At 39.8% G+C, this 15,879-nt stretch overlaps 1 protein-coding gene across 1 annotated transcript; it reads left to right on the forward strand.

The window, feature by feature from the left end:
• Positions 1–14,592: 14,592 nt before the first annotated feature.
• Positions 14,593–15,618, forward strand: LOC124976462 (olfactory receptor 4K17-like). Its single transcript, XM_047539330.1, has one exon. The coding sequence runs from the start codon at positions 14,593–14,595 to the stop codon at positions 15,616–15,618; it is 1,026 nt and encodes a 341-aa protein (XP_047395286.1).
• Positions 15,619–15,879: the final 261 nt, after the last annotated feature.

Consider the following 15,879-nt stretch of genomic DNA (forward strand, 5'->3'; position numbering starts at 1 on the left):
CCACTGTCTAATGTTAGGAGAGACTATATTAGGTTTATGGTTTGGAGTTACATGCTTTAGAGGGCTGCACTTTCCTGTGGAACTCTAAATTCAGAAGCCATGTGCCCATGGAGATATTTCCCCATCAGAACTGATTGTTTACTTCATCTGAACTGGTAAGAAGATATCGTTAGCATACTAAAGTCAGTGCCTTTGGCTGTTAGAGCTTACACAAAATAACTATTGTTCAATAAATGTGTTGCAAACAGACATGTAAAGGTGGAGTCTTGGGTTTCAGGAAATGTTGAAGATATTATGGAAATTTTCCTGGAGAATTAAACTCAGTTATGAAAAGTATGTGAGATGATTTATGTGACGTTCCTAGTTTAGAGTCTGTCACACAAGAGAGTCTTAATGAATCATTGAATTTATTATCATTGAGGAAAGAATGAGGAGCCTCCATTACATGCCAGGCACTGTGCTGGGTGCTGAGATGAAAATAAGAATAAATAATTCACATCAGGAAGGAAGGAAGGAAGGAAAAATGAAGGAAGGAAGGAAGGAAGGAAGGAGAAAAGGAAGGAAGGAAGGAAGGAAGGAAGATAAATAACTGCATCACAGGTCATAAGGGCAGTGCTACCAGGACACAGAGGAGAGAATCTTCAATTCTGACTCAGTTTATTAGAAAAGGTTCCACTGAGAAGGTATCAGTTTAGACATTGAGGATGACTAGCATGAATTAGAGAAGATGAGAGTAATTGATTATTGATATGTATGCATTCTTCTTACTAGGGACTTCCTTTATCTGAAACCTTTTTTTCTAGAGGCTGGATAGGGAGAGCCGGGAGGTTACTAAACAAAGCCGTTGGAACAGTCAACTCTCAAGGATTCTTCCTGATTTAAGAGACTCTGACCATTGTTATATCCCAGAGAGCAGTTCTACTGGGAATTTTATTTTGTTATTATCGTTATTGATTAAGCTTCATCCAGTAACAGGAAAGAGAGTGCTCCAAATACTCCTTATCTTGGAACTTTTGCTGAGAAGTTGGGGAGAATGAAGTGTTTAGGAAACACAAGAAGTGTAGACCCGTCCTACACACTTCTCACAGCCTGTAGGAAGCACAGAGGTTAGAAGATCACTAGAATTCAGCTTTACTTCCATGACACCACCAAGAATCCCTCCCCTTCTCTGAGCCTTGGCTCCCTTCAGTTGTGTGAGCTGCTCAGTAGCATTCCCAATTCCTCTCTTCAGTGGGAAGAGCGAGGATTCCATACCTCCTTTCTCATCATAGTAAATCAGCCTGGAGCTCAAATGATGAAAATGAAAGGACTGAGTAGGTCAAAGTCAGGAAAAGTGTGGACCCTGTCATTCACCCAGAGGGTTGAGGAGAGCAGTGGGAGGTAAGCAGGCAGATAAAGAGAAGCAGGGGAGGGTCTCAGTGGGGGTTCTGGTGAGAAGAGAGTTGATGAGATCTGAAATCTGATATTGAACTTCAGAAATAAAATATTATTTCTTGAACATTTTTTAATGTACTATACAATACATACAGTTTAAGGTTATTCAGATTCAGAATCACCTGAACTGGCCAGATTTGGCACAGTTGGAGTCCAGGCTTCAAAAATCTGTCCAAGAAACACATTTGATCAGGGAAGGAGACTCATTAACAAGGCAAAGTATGCATTCTGTACCCATGTGCTCTGGAAAACTTTAGTTTCTGTCCCATCCAGGGTTAACAGAGGACTGAGACCCATTCACAAAGGAAGTGAGCAGAAAAGATTCAGGGCTTCACGGGTGTGTCTGACCAGCAGAAAGCATTGTGTGCAGAATCCTGCATCAGTGGTGTGGCCAGCAATCAGGAAGGCAGCAGCATCCTAAGGTAAGACACACTGTTCAGGTGAAATCTTAGCACCCAGATCAGGAACCAAAGTAAATGTGCTGTTGACAATGTAAGTATAGAGAGTACTAGAATATTAGCTCAAGTCCTTGAACCAAAATAAAAATTTTCCCCAGAGAAGATTTACACACTCCTTCTACTGTGGTGCAACAAGCAGGAGTAAATGCATTTGTTGATCTGGCGTAAGAACTATGTGAAATACTAAAGGCAAATTTCTGAATTCAAATGATTTCTGATACAGTATGAATGTGTAAAATTTTCCACATTTGTGACTGAATATATGAACCTCATGAAATAATTATAAAAAGTATAAAGTTTCTATTATACAAAAAGCATTCTGGGCATGGCCAAATGTTATCTATCCATGTCTGATGTTACTCTGGTAAGCCATCAAATTCAGATCAATGTTAAATCTATTTTTGATTCAGCTAGTCAATAACTAACTTATACTATGTGCCAACTGTATGTGCAATGCTGTGCTAAGTGCTTTTTGCACACTATTCCAATTAAAATTCTCAACCTTTCTAACTCATATTCTTTAATTATTAATTATTAATAAGTGTAATTACTTATGAGTGCCAAATATGAAAAGTAATGACTGGTAGACTTTGAGGGATCAGAAAATTTTAAGCCCAGTTTTCCCCTTGTTATCTGCCAATTTCCTCTGGATAGCTTGTTTTTAAATGACTGGGTAGGTCATCATGGATTTCATGCAATCCCTTTATTCTTTCTGTTTCTCCATTAATAGCAGAAATTCAACTGAAGTCAGTTATATTCAAATGAATATGAATAGAAAGAGGAAATACTACAAAAGTATGTCTCAAAACTGATTGAGATTTTCTCTGCTTACAATGAAGTTGCATCCCTTAAATATACTCTACAAGATCACTTGTACATGTTTTCCTGTTCATAAGTGCAAAGCAGCACTACACAAGCAAGTGCTAAACCACATGGTTGAACATCTACAGAGGTGCCTCCATTGGGTTGTAGCACACAGCTCTGTATGTGCATCTATGAATGACTTAATTTGTTATTCTCAAAATGATACCTTCATTTTATAAATATTATTAATATATTGGTAGTCCCAAATTAGAGGCAAATTAGTGGCAATCCTACACAGGTGGTGTGGTAGAGGTAAACATAGAATACAATTTCTACTTCTCATGTGCAGTTGGTTTTGTTCTTCTCCATGGGTCATATTTTGGGAGTTGTCAAACAGGTATATGCCTAACCCATGTTAATGCATATTTCCTTCTTGTTTTTATTGTAGAAGTTTGAATTTGCATACTATCTTTAGATTTATGGTCCAATTTGAAGTTAATTTTGTAGCTGTTGTGGGGTTTTGGTGGAACATAATTATGATTTTTATTTTTTAGCCTTATTTTTTCTAAGTCAAGTAATTCTTCTTTGTACTACAATATAGTTATTTTACAAAAAAAGGATTTACAAAAAATTACATCATTTTGAAGTAAGAATAAATCATTTTTATATACATGTTTCACTTTTGTTAATTCACCACCGATTTCTACTATGCAAGTGTGCTAGTATAGTTTGACTTGTTTCCTACTTATTTGCCAATACAGAGTAATCTTAAACAGAAAATTGTTAAGTTGTATTGTGTTTTCTTAAACACCACAAGATGTTTTCAAAGGGCTTTACCAAACAACATTTTGAAAGAGCCATTCAGGGCAGCTCAGCATGGTGTTTTCTCTCTGTAATCTCTTAACCTTGGAGGTGGCAAAGCAGATTTGGACCTTGTGAAGCCTGCATGTGGCTTGCATTCATATCACATCTCTGTAAGTGGTTAAGACTAAATAATAAGCATATTCCCAGCAAACAGTCTCATTTTGGGGAAAAACAGTCCTCATTTTTAGAAAGAAAACTAAATCATGAAAATGTTCCTAATGGTGTGTGATTTGTTCCACTGATCTTCTGTTGTGTAAAAAAAGAAAATATTAATCCCTGCACAGTCTTACAACAAGTACCTTTAGCAACAGCATTACAATTTTCATCTCCCAGCATCATGTATACTGAGGTCATTTATTGTATTTGATGCAGTTGAAAGCAAGACATCTACTTTCATAATCAGAGTTGGTAACAGCCTTTGAAGTAGCCCCCGCAAAGACCCCCACCATAATTGTAATATATAAGTTTCTCCAGGGACCCCCTACCACAATTAAGTTTCTTGTCAGCAATATTTCACAGGATTTCTGCAGAGAGCTCCATGTGGTCTGAAGCTCCCTTTTTCTTGTTAATGCCCGGTTTACAGACAAACGGTTGTGATATACTCTGCCTCAAGAGAGCTTGTTGCTGTGCAAAAGTTACTTTTACTGTTTTCTTGATAAAAACATGTGAAACCTCTTCTACCCTAAAATATGGGACAAAGAGTAATTATTATGTATCCACCCATTGTAATGTAATGCTGGGGTCCAGCCCTAGCAGGAGTCCATGGGTTCCACACTGGTAAACTGGTGTGCAGGGAGACAGCGTCGGCGATGGATGGAGAATGAAAGACACAGACTCTAGTTCTGGTGCAATCAATCCCACTTTATTCTGAGGAAGGCTGGATTTATATACATTTTTCTTCAGGCTATAATGGCAGTCTTGTGGTTAATATTAAAGAAGTTTCCAAAGCATAGGCAGAAATTGTTTTTAACAAGGAACAGAAATATTATGAGAAAACAGTAACCTTACAGATTATTCTTACCTAATCACAATTATTTTAAGAATATCTAACTATGTCGATGAGCTAATACAATGTTTATTTCCTTAATATCTAAACTCTATGTGACCTAAGACTATTCTTATTATTCTCGCGGTTAAAGTGATAGACAAGTAATCTCATGTGACCATCTCTACTAGGTCCATCTGGTTAATATCTAAATTGCTGAGTTAAGGGCTACAGAAGGGCAGTGGTCACAATGGTTCTCATGGCCAAGTTTTTTTACTGAATAGATTACCTTGTCTTACATAGCTCTTTTTTTCCAGAACAGGGCATTGTGCACCAACATTTATTATAGGGGTGACCTATTCTTTGTAGGAAGGAAGGAATGTTGTGAAACCTAATTCTTTTACCCCACCACCATCGTTAGAATTTAACCAGCCTGTTGGAGACAAAGGCAGATCTATAACTATTTTCTCCAGAGACTTTCAGGGACTCATTGCATCGTTGTAAAATTATTTTTAATTTTGTTAGTGGTAAAGACCCACTGTTTTTCAGATTGTAGCTAATATTTTCTGGAATTTTTGTTGTATTCCCCACATCCCCTTAAGTAATCTGTTCAGACTGAAATGAGTAATATATTATCAGAAAAACAGAGCAGAAAAAACACCATGCTTCGGAGCAAAACATCCGGCAATTCCCTTTAAAATGAGCCTTTGCAATCATCCTCCAGAGGATCTTTGTCAAGCACTGGATGGAATTCCAGATGCCCCTGCAATATAGTCACCCCACTGAGTATAAATCTAATAGAATTTCTACACCCTGGGTCCAAGATTTTTAGGCATTAGCCCTCTGGACTGCCACAACTGAAATAAACCTGCTTCCTGAAAATTCCTCCAGTGTCGAACCTCATCTGTCCTCTGTCACCCCTATCGCGTCCCCTGCCCGCAGAGAAACACGAAACCGGATCAGGGCAAGTTCTTTATTTTCTGCAGTCTGCTTCTTCTGGCTGGCCAGCACTGGCCGCTCTTGCAAGCGCCTTACATTACATACATCAACCAATCAGCTTATAGATCACGAGGGAAAAGCATGGACAGTAATGGAGCATAATAGTGTGGATATAGCGATCATGCAGTGTCCACGAGGACCCATGACCAATCACATTAACTTCCTCAAAATACGCCACTTGTTGGCAGAGAGTATTAGTCTGCTGGAGGTACCTGGTTTTGTTCTCAGCACTTCCTTGGCACCTTGCCAGGCGCCATCTTGGCCACGCTGAAGGGCTGGGGGTCCGCGGCACCCCGACAGCTCCCCCTTTTTTATTTATTAAAAGAATGTTGGCTTGGGATCGTGCCTGTCTTAGGCGGAGTGGTCAACCATCGTCCTTACCCGTCATCGGATAACTGCAGAGCATGCTACAGCTCCTGTCTTAGGTCGGTACGCGGTTACCTCCTTCCTTACCCGTCGTTGACTACCGATCCAGCATGCTCAGCCAGACTTGAGGAGAGCTGCCAGCCTCTAAGGCCATCATGGCTTGATGGAAAATGATGCGATCTCTGGCATGAACTTGGCGTATACGCATGATAAAGCGTGTGAGGAAGATAATTGCAATGATCATAAACACACACAATGCTCCCATTCCTGCCCATTGCTTTACAAAACTGAAGGAAGAAGATAACCAATTTTGCATTTCAGATATAGGGGCTACATTAACTCTAGTAGAATTAAGGCTAACAATTTGTGATCTAAGAATGGCAGTAAGATTATCAAATTTATAAGACCAATTGGCACGTAGCTGAGTAGATATGATTTTAGACAAATTTGCTGCATAACTAAGATTATGATAAGCTACAGGTGTAATGCACAGTCCCGGCAGATGATAAATACACCCCACACTTAACAGTTCTTGTAAAAGGTCCATTTGTTCTTGAAGTAAGTCCACACGCTGGTTCACCAAAAGTAGTCCTGCTTTTAGGTGTTGATCCACTGTTTGTTGAGTAGACAGAGCAGTAGCTGTCTGCTGGACCACTTCATTAAGCTTAGTTGCTGACTGTACTGATGTCGTCAAGGCTACAGCTGCTGCGGCGGCTGCTGCTGCTGATGCAACTATGGTGGTAATGACTGCTACGGTGATTCCAAAGTCCCTCTTATTTCTGGAAAGCAATACTGGCAATTCATCATCTGTAACAGAAACTGGCATAGGCAGAAAAGTAGGAATTCGCATGATGACCACTCGGGAGAAATTGGTAGCATTCCAGCATTGAGAAAGGTAGCATCTAGATTGAGAGCAATTAAGATTTGTGCTATTAGTGTTAGTTAGTAAAAACATAAAAGGAGGGAACACACAGACTGGAGTGGACAAGAATGAAAGATTTTGAGTACAATTAGTAGTAGTCTTGGCTCCACTCTTGTCAATTCCAGTCCACTTCCTAGAAGTCCATTCGCATTGTCTGAAAGAACCTCCTTTAAGAGCAAAAAAGGGTTGTAAGTTAGTATATCCTGAAGTCGAGGTAAATAGCAACCAATTATCAAAGGGGTTAGTGCGCTTTCCGCCAAATTTGCCGTCATAATCATGAAAGTCATCAGTAGTGCGCTGAGAAGTAAAATTTGGTGTGAAGAAAAATCCATGTTGAACTGGGGCTGCTTGCTCAGCATATTGACAACCTGTCCAGGTAGGAAGTGTGGAAAATTTTGGTTTACATGGAGGAAAAAGTCTAGGAGTTTTAAATCCATTAGTGGGAAGTGGTAATCTGTGAGGTATAAGTCCTGTAATCAAAGTGGCTGCCCCTTTCCTATATTCCATTGACGTGGCTATTTGTGTACCATTACTAAGGTGAACACCAAGCGTATTATAGCCTTGGGGTAGATCATCAGGAGAATCCTTGGATGTAAAGAAACACTGTACCTGCTTTTGGAGAACAATACAAGGGTTAAAGTCATTACTACTAATAGCATTATCTTCAGGTATATCAAAGCACAAGGTTCCAGGAAGGGAGAAAGTGGAAAAATTATATAGATGAGTATCTGGATCAAAAGACGTGGTGGGTAATCCTGTAGCTGCATTGGTGGTGAACAATGGAGGAAGTAAAGAGGAAGTATTAGTTAACGGTAAAGGATATGGCCAGGCTTTAACTATCGCCCATAATTCTCGTGTCTTCACCAGTGTCAACATCATCATTAGCAGGGCGCTTATCAGCACGATGTTCTTCATCATTACTTTGATGCACCAGTCTGGTCAACCTTTCAGGTATCCAAATTGGTGTTTGTTGATCCTGTGGGAAGACACAAACAGACCCTCGGACCCACCGAAGAACTGGATCTGGACCTTTCCATGTACCTGTGAGAATATCTTTCCACTTTACCCACATTTGAGTACTTGTGGGATTAGCATGTCTCTCTGCAGCCGTGCTTCCATTTTTGTCCACATTTAAAAAATTTAAAATAAAAAGTACTAAATTTAGTTTGTCTTTAGGTGCTCTAAAGTCAGCACCTATTCCCCCTTTTTGTTTTATTAAACAATTTTTTAATGTTAAATGAGTGCGTTCCACTATTCCTTGTCCTTGAGGATTATAAGGAATTCCTGTGATAAGTTGTATACCAAAATTTTTTGTGAATAGAAGAAAACTTTTGGATGTGTAAGCTGGCCCATTATCAGTTTTGATGATTTTTGGAATGCCCCAGGCTGCAAATGCTTGTAAACAATGTTGTATAACATCTTTAACCTTTTCACCAGTGTGAGCTGAGGCCATAATTACTCCTGAAGCGGTGTCTACTGAAACATGTACATACTTTACAGTACCGAATTCAGGAATATGAGTTACATCCATTTGCCAAATATGATTAGGTAACAGTCCTCTGGGATTTACTCCAACAGACTGTACTGGCAATAGGGTGGCACAATGTTGACATGTTTTAACAATTTGTCTAGCAACATCTTTAGAAATATTGAACTTTCTTCTAAGAGTAGTAGAATTAACATGAAATTGTGAATGAAACATCTTAGCTTGTTCGAATAGTGTAAAAGCAAAGATGGTTTTTGTGGCTTTATCAGCCTTAGCATTTGTTTTGGCAAGTGGTCCTGGTAGGCCAGAATGAGCTCTAATATGTCCTACATAAAAGGGGTATTTGCGGTCTAAAATTAGGGCACGCAAGGTTCGAAAGTAAGGAGCAACTGTGGATCCATCGGGAATATAAGGCACAGTTTCTAAACAAGGTATTGATTGTACTATATAATAACTGTCAGATAACAGATTAAAAGGTTGATCTTTCATGATATTAAAAGCTAAGACTACTGCAGCAAGCTCTACTACTTGGGCAGATGAGGAAGGGAGAATGATGGTTTCAGTTTTATCTCCAATTATTACTGCTCCCACTCCATTTTTAGATCCATCAGTAAATATTGTTTGACAATGATGCAAAGGCTGCATCTTTGTAATTTTTGGAAATACAATTGGAGTATTTTTACAAAATTGTATCCATGGATGTTTAGGATAATGATTATCAAATGTTGCTGTGGTTGAGCAATATAAAATAGCCCAATCATCATCATGCTGAATCAACCACTGTATTTGTAGTTTAGTATAGGGAATAATAATGACCTTAGGGTGACTTCCAAATATGGTAATACAGGCTTCCAACCCTTTGTATATCAACTGAGCTATTGCCTTAGGAAATGTTTGTAACTGTTTTGTGGGCGATGCTGGGAGATTGATACTCTGTAAAGGTCCTCCTTGCCATAAAATTCCATATGGGCTATGTTGTTCTGGGATAATAATCAACATTAGAGGTTGGGATGGATCACATCTTTCTGTATAATCTGATTGTAATCTCTGTTCTACCAACGTGAGAACCTTTTGTGTTTCCGAAGTAAGGACTCTCGGAGAATGGAGATTAGGGTCTCCTTTAAGTATATTAAATAGAGGTTTTAGCTCTCCTGTGGTAATTCTTAAATATGACCTAATCCAATTTATATCTCCAAGGAGTCTTTGAAAATCATTTAGATTTTTAAGCTTATCGGTTCTAATGGTTAATTTTAAAGGCTTTACCATAGTAGCTGTAAGCTTAGTACCTAGATATTCTTGAGTTTCTCCCATTTGTAGCTTCTCTGGAGAAATATTTAAGCCATACTGTTGTAAAGTGGAAATTAAAAATTGTAAAGCCTTTTCCAAGAATTGTCTGTTTTTGTGGCAGATAAGGATATCATCCATATAATGATAAATCAACAAGTCTGGAAAATTGTCTCTTGTAGGTTTTAAGGCTTTATCTACATACATTTGGCATAATGTGGGACTATTAGTCATGCCTTGAGGCAATACAGTCCACTCAAATCTTTGGTCAGGCTGTGTATGATTGAGAGAAGGTAAGGTAAAAGCAAATCGCCAACAATCCCTTCTATGTAATGGGATTGAGAAAAAACAATCTTTTAAATCTAAAATGACAGTGGGCCAATTTTTAGGTAAAGCTGTAACTAAAGGCAATCCCCGTTGTATAGGACCCATAGGGAACATCTGTGCATTAATGGCTCTTAAATCATGTAATAGTCTCCACTTTCCAGACTTTTTCTTAATAAAAAAGATGGGAGTATTCCAGGGAGAAGTGGAAGGTTGTAAATGTCCTGCCTGTACTTGTTCTTGTACTAATTTATGAGCCGCTTCTAACTTTACTGTAGTAAGGGGCCACTGTTGAATCCATTGTGGCTCATCATTTTTCCAAACTATTGGAATTGGTGTAATAACAGTGGCCCCTATATAAAACCCAGCTCTCTGAAATCATTTTTTGGAGGAGGTAAGGGCAAGGGTTGTAGTGATCCCTGTTGTTCTCGACCTAACCCTTGATTTTCTGTATATTGCATCTTTTTCATCATATGTGTCACAGGTTTAGAATTAATATTTGTTGTTAATTTAGCATTCATTTGAGTTAAGACATCCCTCCCCCATAAGGAAATAGGTATTTTACAGATATATGGTTGAAAAATCCCTGAATGGCCTTCATTATCCCTCCAGGACAGCGAAGCAGCACTCTGGTTAGGTGATTGAGCCACACCCAAACCTTGTAAATTTTGATTAGCTGTAACTACAGGCCAACCTTTGGGCCAAACTGCTTCACTTATTATACTTTTATCAGCTCCTGTGTCCAGTAATCCTATAAAAGGTTTATGTCCCACTATTAACTGCATTATGGACCTATCTTGGAGGTCCATAGTAAAATTAGCCCAGGGTCCTCCTGTAGACCCAAATCCGTTATTTCCCCTTATTGTCTTCTTACTAGGCCACAAGGAATGCTGACTAGGTAAAATTAACATTTGTGCTATCCTATCTCCTGGAGAAATGACTGTAATTCCTTTGGGTGAAGAAACCATAGCCCTAACTTGTCCTTGAAAATCAGGGTCAATTACTCCTGGGTGGACTATAAGACCTCTTAAGGTAGAAGAACTTCTGCCTAGAAGCAATCCTACTGAATTTGCCGGAATATTTCCTTCCCAATCTGTGTCTACCATTTGTACACCCATATCAGGGGTTAATACGAGTCTGGAGGTGGCACAGATGTCCAATCCTGCACTTCCTGAGGTGGCTCTTCTTTCCTGAGCTTCATTCCCTTCTCGGTTGGAGGATACCACTGTCGTGGCACTTGTTGAATCACCCCGTATATTTGTTGTGGGCCCCGGGGCGGGCCCCTCACCCCATTTTTTTGTAACCTGGGGTTAGTTGGTAAAGGATTCCCTTCATTGTCCCTAACAGAATAACATTCATTAAGCCAATGATTTCCTCTTTTACACCGCGGACATAACTTAGGCCCCTTTCCTTGGCCATTGTTCTTGGAAGGGCAACATGCTTTGAAATATCCCATTTGTCCACATGTGAAGCAGGAACCAGGAGGTCCTCCTTTTTTACTCCCTCCTCTTTGTGCTAGTGCTGTGGCAAGAACAGAGGTTTGTCTGTCGAGTGCAGCAATAAATGCAGCACTATTTCCAGAGGTCTCATTAATGTCTTTGCAGACTCTTAAATAAGTAGTCAAGTCTTTATTTCTCCATGGCCTGATGGCATCTTTACACCATTTATTGGCTTGTTCGTAGGCTAACTGTTTTATTAATGGCATTGCTTGATCAGCATCTCCAAAAATTCTAGAAGCTGTTTGAATTAATCTATCAACAAAGTCTGCATAGGGCTCATTACTTCCTTGGGTAAATTTTGACAACTGTCCTTGTAAATCTCCTGACCCTTGTAGGGTTTTCCATGCTTTAATAGCAGCCACAGCAATTTGAGCATACACTGCAGGATGATAATTAATCTGTGCCTGGACTCCCTCATAAGGCCCTGTTCCCATCAACATGTCTCTGTCTACCTGTGGATTCCCTGAAGCTGCATTGCGCCTTGCAGTGTCCATTGAAATTTCCTGCCAAGCTGTTTTCCACATAAGATACTGTCCCCCTGACAAGGTTGCTCTAGCTAAATTAGTCCAATCCAAAGGTAGCATATTTAAAGACATCATGGTCTCTACCAGTGAGACTGTAAAAGCCGATTGAGGCCCATAAGTGCTCACTGCTTCTTTAGCTGTTTAACCATTTTAAAATCTAATAGCTGATGAAATCTTTGATTTTGAGCATCCTCAAATACTGGATATGTAGCATTCTGTAAGGAGGCCCACCCTCTATGTCTGCTATGGTTTTCCTTTTCCTTAAACTCCATAGGTGGTGCACTGGGAGCAATAGGTGTACTAAGCCTTCTGGGGGCAATAGGTGTACTAAGCCGTTTAGACGCTAGATGGCGCTCAGGTTGCACGCTTAACTTTCCCATAGCTTCCTCAAGCTCCTCCCCAGTAAGTTCTTCCTCAGAACTTTCTCTTTCCGTATAACTTTCTCTTTCTGAAGTCTGAGAACATGATCGTTCCTCTTTAATTTCTTCTAAGATCTGACTTCCTTCTTCTAAAGGCCCCTTTAAATCCCTAAAAGGGTTTTTTGATTTACCTTGCTGCATCAAACAAGATTTAACAAGTGACCATATTGCCAGAGTTCCCACTGGCAAAGGCTCACGTCTCTCCGCGTCGCGCAAATCCTCTCCTAGCTGTTCCCACTGAGGAAGATTTAATAATCCCTCATCTAAAAACCACGGAGAGACTTTCTCTACAGTATCTAGGAACTTGAAGGCCGTGTTTGCCTTCAATGGTGTTCCGTGATTTTTTAAAAGTTCTCTAAGAGGCCGCTGCATTCTAATCTTAGACAGATCCGTTCCCATGACTACGAGGTAGTTTACTAGTTTAAACACACAAACAAAAGACAGGCGCGCGCACGCACACACGCTCGCTCACACACGCACACAGTTTGGTACCACTTGAATCGTCCCTCCCACGGGGAACCTTTTATGATGAATCGTCCCTCCTCTGGGGAACCTCTTATGATGAATCGTCCCTCCTCTGGGGAACCTCTTGTGATGAATTGTCCCTCCTCTGGGGAACCTCTTATGATGAATTGTCCCTCCTCTGGGGAACCTCTTATGATGAATTGTCGCTGCTCCGCGAACCTCGAGACGTCTCACCTTTTGAACTCTCAGACTAATTTTTCTTGATTTGAAAACTTCTGTGAACTTACCCTTATATTTTTTCTCGTTCCCGGGTTTCGGCACCATCTATCGCGTCCCCTGCCCACAGAGAAAGACGAAACCGGATCAGGGCAAGTTCTTTATTTTCTGCAGTCTGCTTCTTCTGGCTGGCCAGCACTGGCCGCTCTTGCAAGCGCCTTACATTACATACATCAACCAATCAGCTTATAGATCACGAGGGAAAAGCATGGACAGTAATGGAGCATAATAGTGTGGATATAGCGATCATGCAGTGTCCACGAGGACCCATGACCAATCACATTAACTTCCTCAAAATACGCCACTTGTTGGCAGAGAGTATTAGTCTGCTGGAGGTACCTGGTTTTGTTCTCAGCACTTCCTTGGCACCTTGCCAGGCGCCATCTTGGCCACGCTGAAGGGCTGGGGGTCCGCGGCACCCCGACACACCCCCTCACTTCCTGCCAAATGAATCAGACCAGACATTTAACCCTGGTTGCTGTATACCACCTTCAATAACAGCCCCATGTATGGCTTGTTCCTTCTGGTAATGCTCCAGTCTCATTAGGGGCAAAAGCATACGGGGTAGAAGCCTGTACCAACCAGTGAGACCACGCCTCTGAAAACGAACATGGTGCCCAGGCTCCAGGGCAGCACAGGGTTAGGGGTCACCCTGACCTTACAGCAGCCAGCTCTCTGAAACCTTGCTCCTGCCATGACTTCCTTTCTATTTTTCAATTTTTTGAATTTATTTATTTTTTTTGTTTTCCATATCCAATTTTCCCATCACAATTTGTTGAAAACATCTTTTTGGCATTTTTAATGTCTTCTGATCTTTTGGCTATTTATATTAGTATATTAATTTATTTGATTCCTCATCATCCTAAGAGGATCATTCTGGTTAATGTTCTTCTACTTGGTCTACTCTGTCATCATTTCCTTTGCATATATATCCCATAGTGAGATTGCTGGATCATATGGCAGTTCTATTTAAAAAAAAATTTTTTTTAGGAAACCCCATACTGTTTTCCATAAGGACTGGACTAGTTCACATTTCTAAAATGTGTTCAGGAGTTCCTTTTTCTCTATATCCTCACCAGCACTATTATCTTTAGTATTTTTTAATAGCCATTATTATTGCAGTGAATCAATATCTCATTGTGGTTTTAATTTTTATTTGCCTGATGGCTAGTGATGTTGATCATTTTTTCATATATATGTTGGGCATTTGTCTATCTTCCAGTGAGATATATCTATTGCCTGTCTTTTAATCAATTATGTGTTTTTAAGTTATTGAGCTTTTGGAGTTCCTTATATATTCTGGATATTAATCCATTATCAGGTTTATAGTTTGCAAGTACTTTTTACTGTTCAGTAGGTTGTCTCTTCACTATGTTGATTGTTTCCTTTGGTGTGCAGGAGCTTCTTAGTTTGAAGAAATCACACTTGTCTACTTTCACTTTTGTTTTCTGTGCTTTTGAGTCATGCTGAAAAACCCAATGGAATGAAAAAGCTTTGCTGTGTCCATGATCTGAGTCATCTCTTCTTTCTCTCCACAGGTCATCCAAGAGCAGGCAGCATGGCAGAGTTCTCAGAACAATTAAACCAGTCTCAAGTGTCAGAATTTATTTTGGTGGGACTGACCAGCTTCAAGGATGCAGAGTTTATTCTCTTTGCACTCTTCTTAGTTATCTATGCTGTAACTGTTCTAGGTAACCTTCTCATTATGGTTACGGTGTTTCTTACCCCAAACCTGAATACCCCCATGTACTTCCTCCTTGGAAATCTCTCTTTTGTGGATATAACCCTTGCTTCCTTTGCCACCCCTAAAATGATTGTGAACTTGGTAAAGCACAAGAAGACTATTTTTTTTGCTAGTTGTTTCACTCAGCTATTTCTTCTTCATATGCTGGATGATGTTGAAATGCTACTATTGGTTTCCATGGCCTATGACAGATATGTGGCCATTTGTAAACCCCTATGCTACACGACCATCATGAGCAACAAAATGTGTGTCTTGCTTGTAGTGATGTCATGGTGCTCAGGTCTGCTTCACGTAGGACTCCAGTTACCCTTTGCAGTAAACTTGCCTTTCTGTGGTCCCAATGTGGTGGACAGCATTTTCTGTGATCTCCCTCTGGTTAGCAAACTTGCATGCACAGACACCTATTTTGTACAGATAGTCATTGTTGCCAACAGTGGCATGCTCTCCATGAGTTGTTTTCTCATTTTGCTTATTTCCTACAGTGTGATCCTCATGACCATCAGGAGATGCTCTACTATGGGGCAGTCCAAAGTCTATTCCACTTTGACAGCTCATGTCACTGTGGTAATTCTCTTCTTTAGTCCATGCATCTTCATCTATGTCTGGCCCTTCAGCAACCACTCTGTGGATAAGTTCCTTGCTGTATTTTATACCATTATTACCCCTATCTTGAATCTACTTATCTACACTCTACGAAACAAAGAAATGAAGACAGCCATGAGGAAACTCTGGAGAGCATTTGTGAATTCCAGAAAGGATACTTAGATTAAAAATATAGTTGAAGAGAAACAGTAGTTTTCACATCTTTAAAGGTTTCTTTAAAAGAGAGTCACTGGAGTCATACAGAGGTAAGCAAATAAAAAAATTATAGAAGTCAGATATTCTAGCATACTTTGATTCAGCAATATAAAAATTGATAGATAAGTTGTTATTGATTTTTAAAATGATGTTGACTGAGTTATAATAATTGTCAAAGACTTACTTGTTCTTCAAAGCAGATTGGTAGATACATATTTTATTCTGGTA

This window comes from Sciurus carolinensis, chromosome 2, assembly GCF_902686445.1.
Source record: "Sciurus carolinensis chromosome 2, mSciCar1.2, whole genome shotgun sequence".
Taxonomy (NCBI): domain Eukaryota; kingdom Metazoa; phylum Chordata; class Mammalia; order Rodentia; family Sciuridae; genus Sciurus; species Sciurus carolinensis.

What these genes read in the sequence shown, in the direction of transcription:
- LOC124976462 (XM_047539330.1), top strand. Translation starts at nt 14,593, where the DNA reads ATGAAAAAGCTTTGCTGTGTCCATGATCTGAGTCATCTCTTCTTTCTC.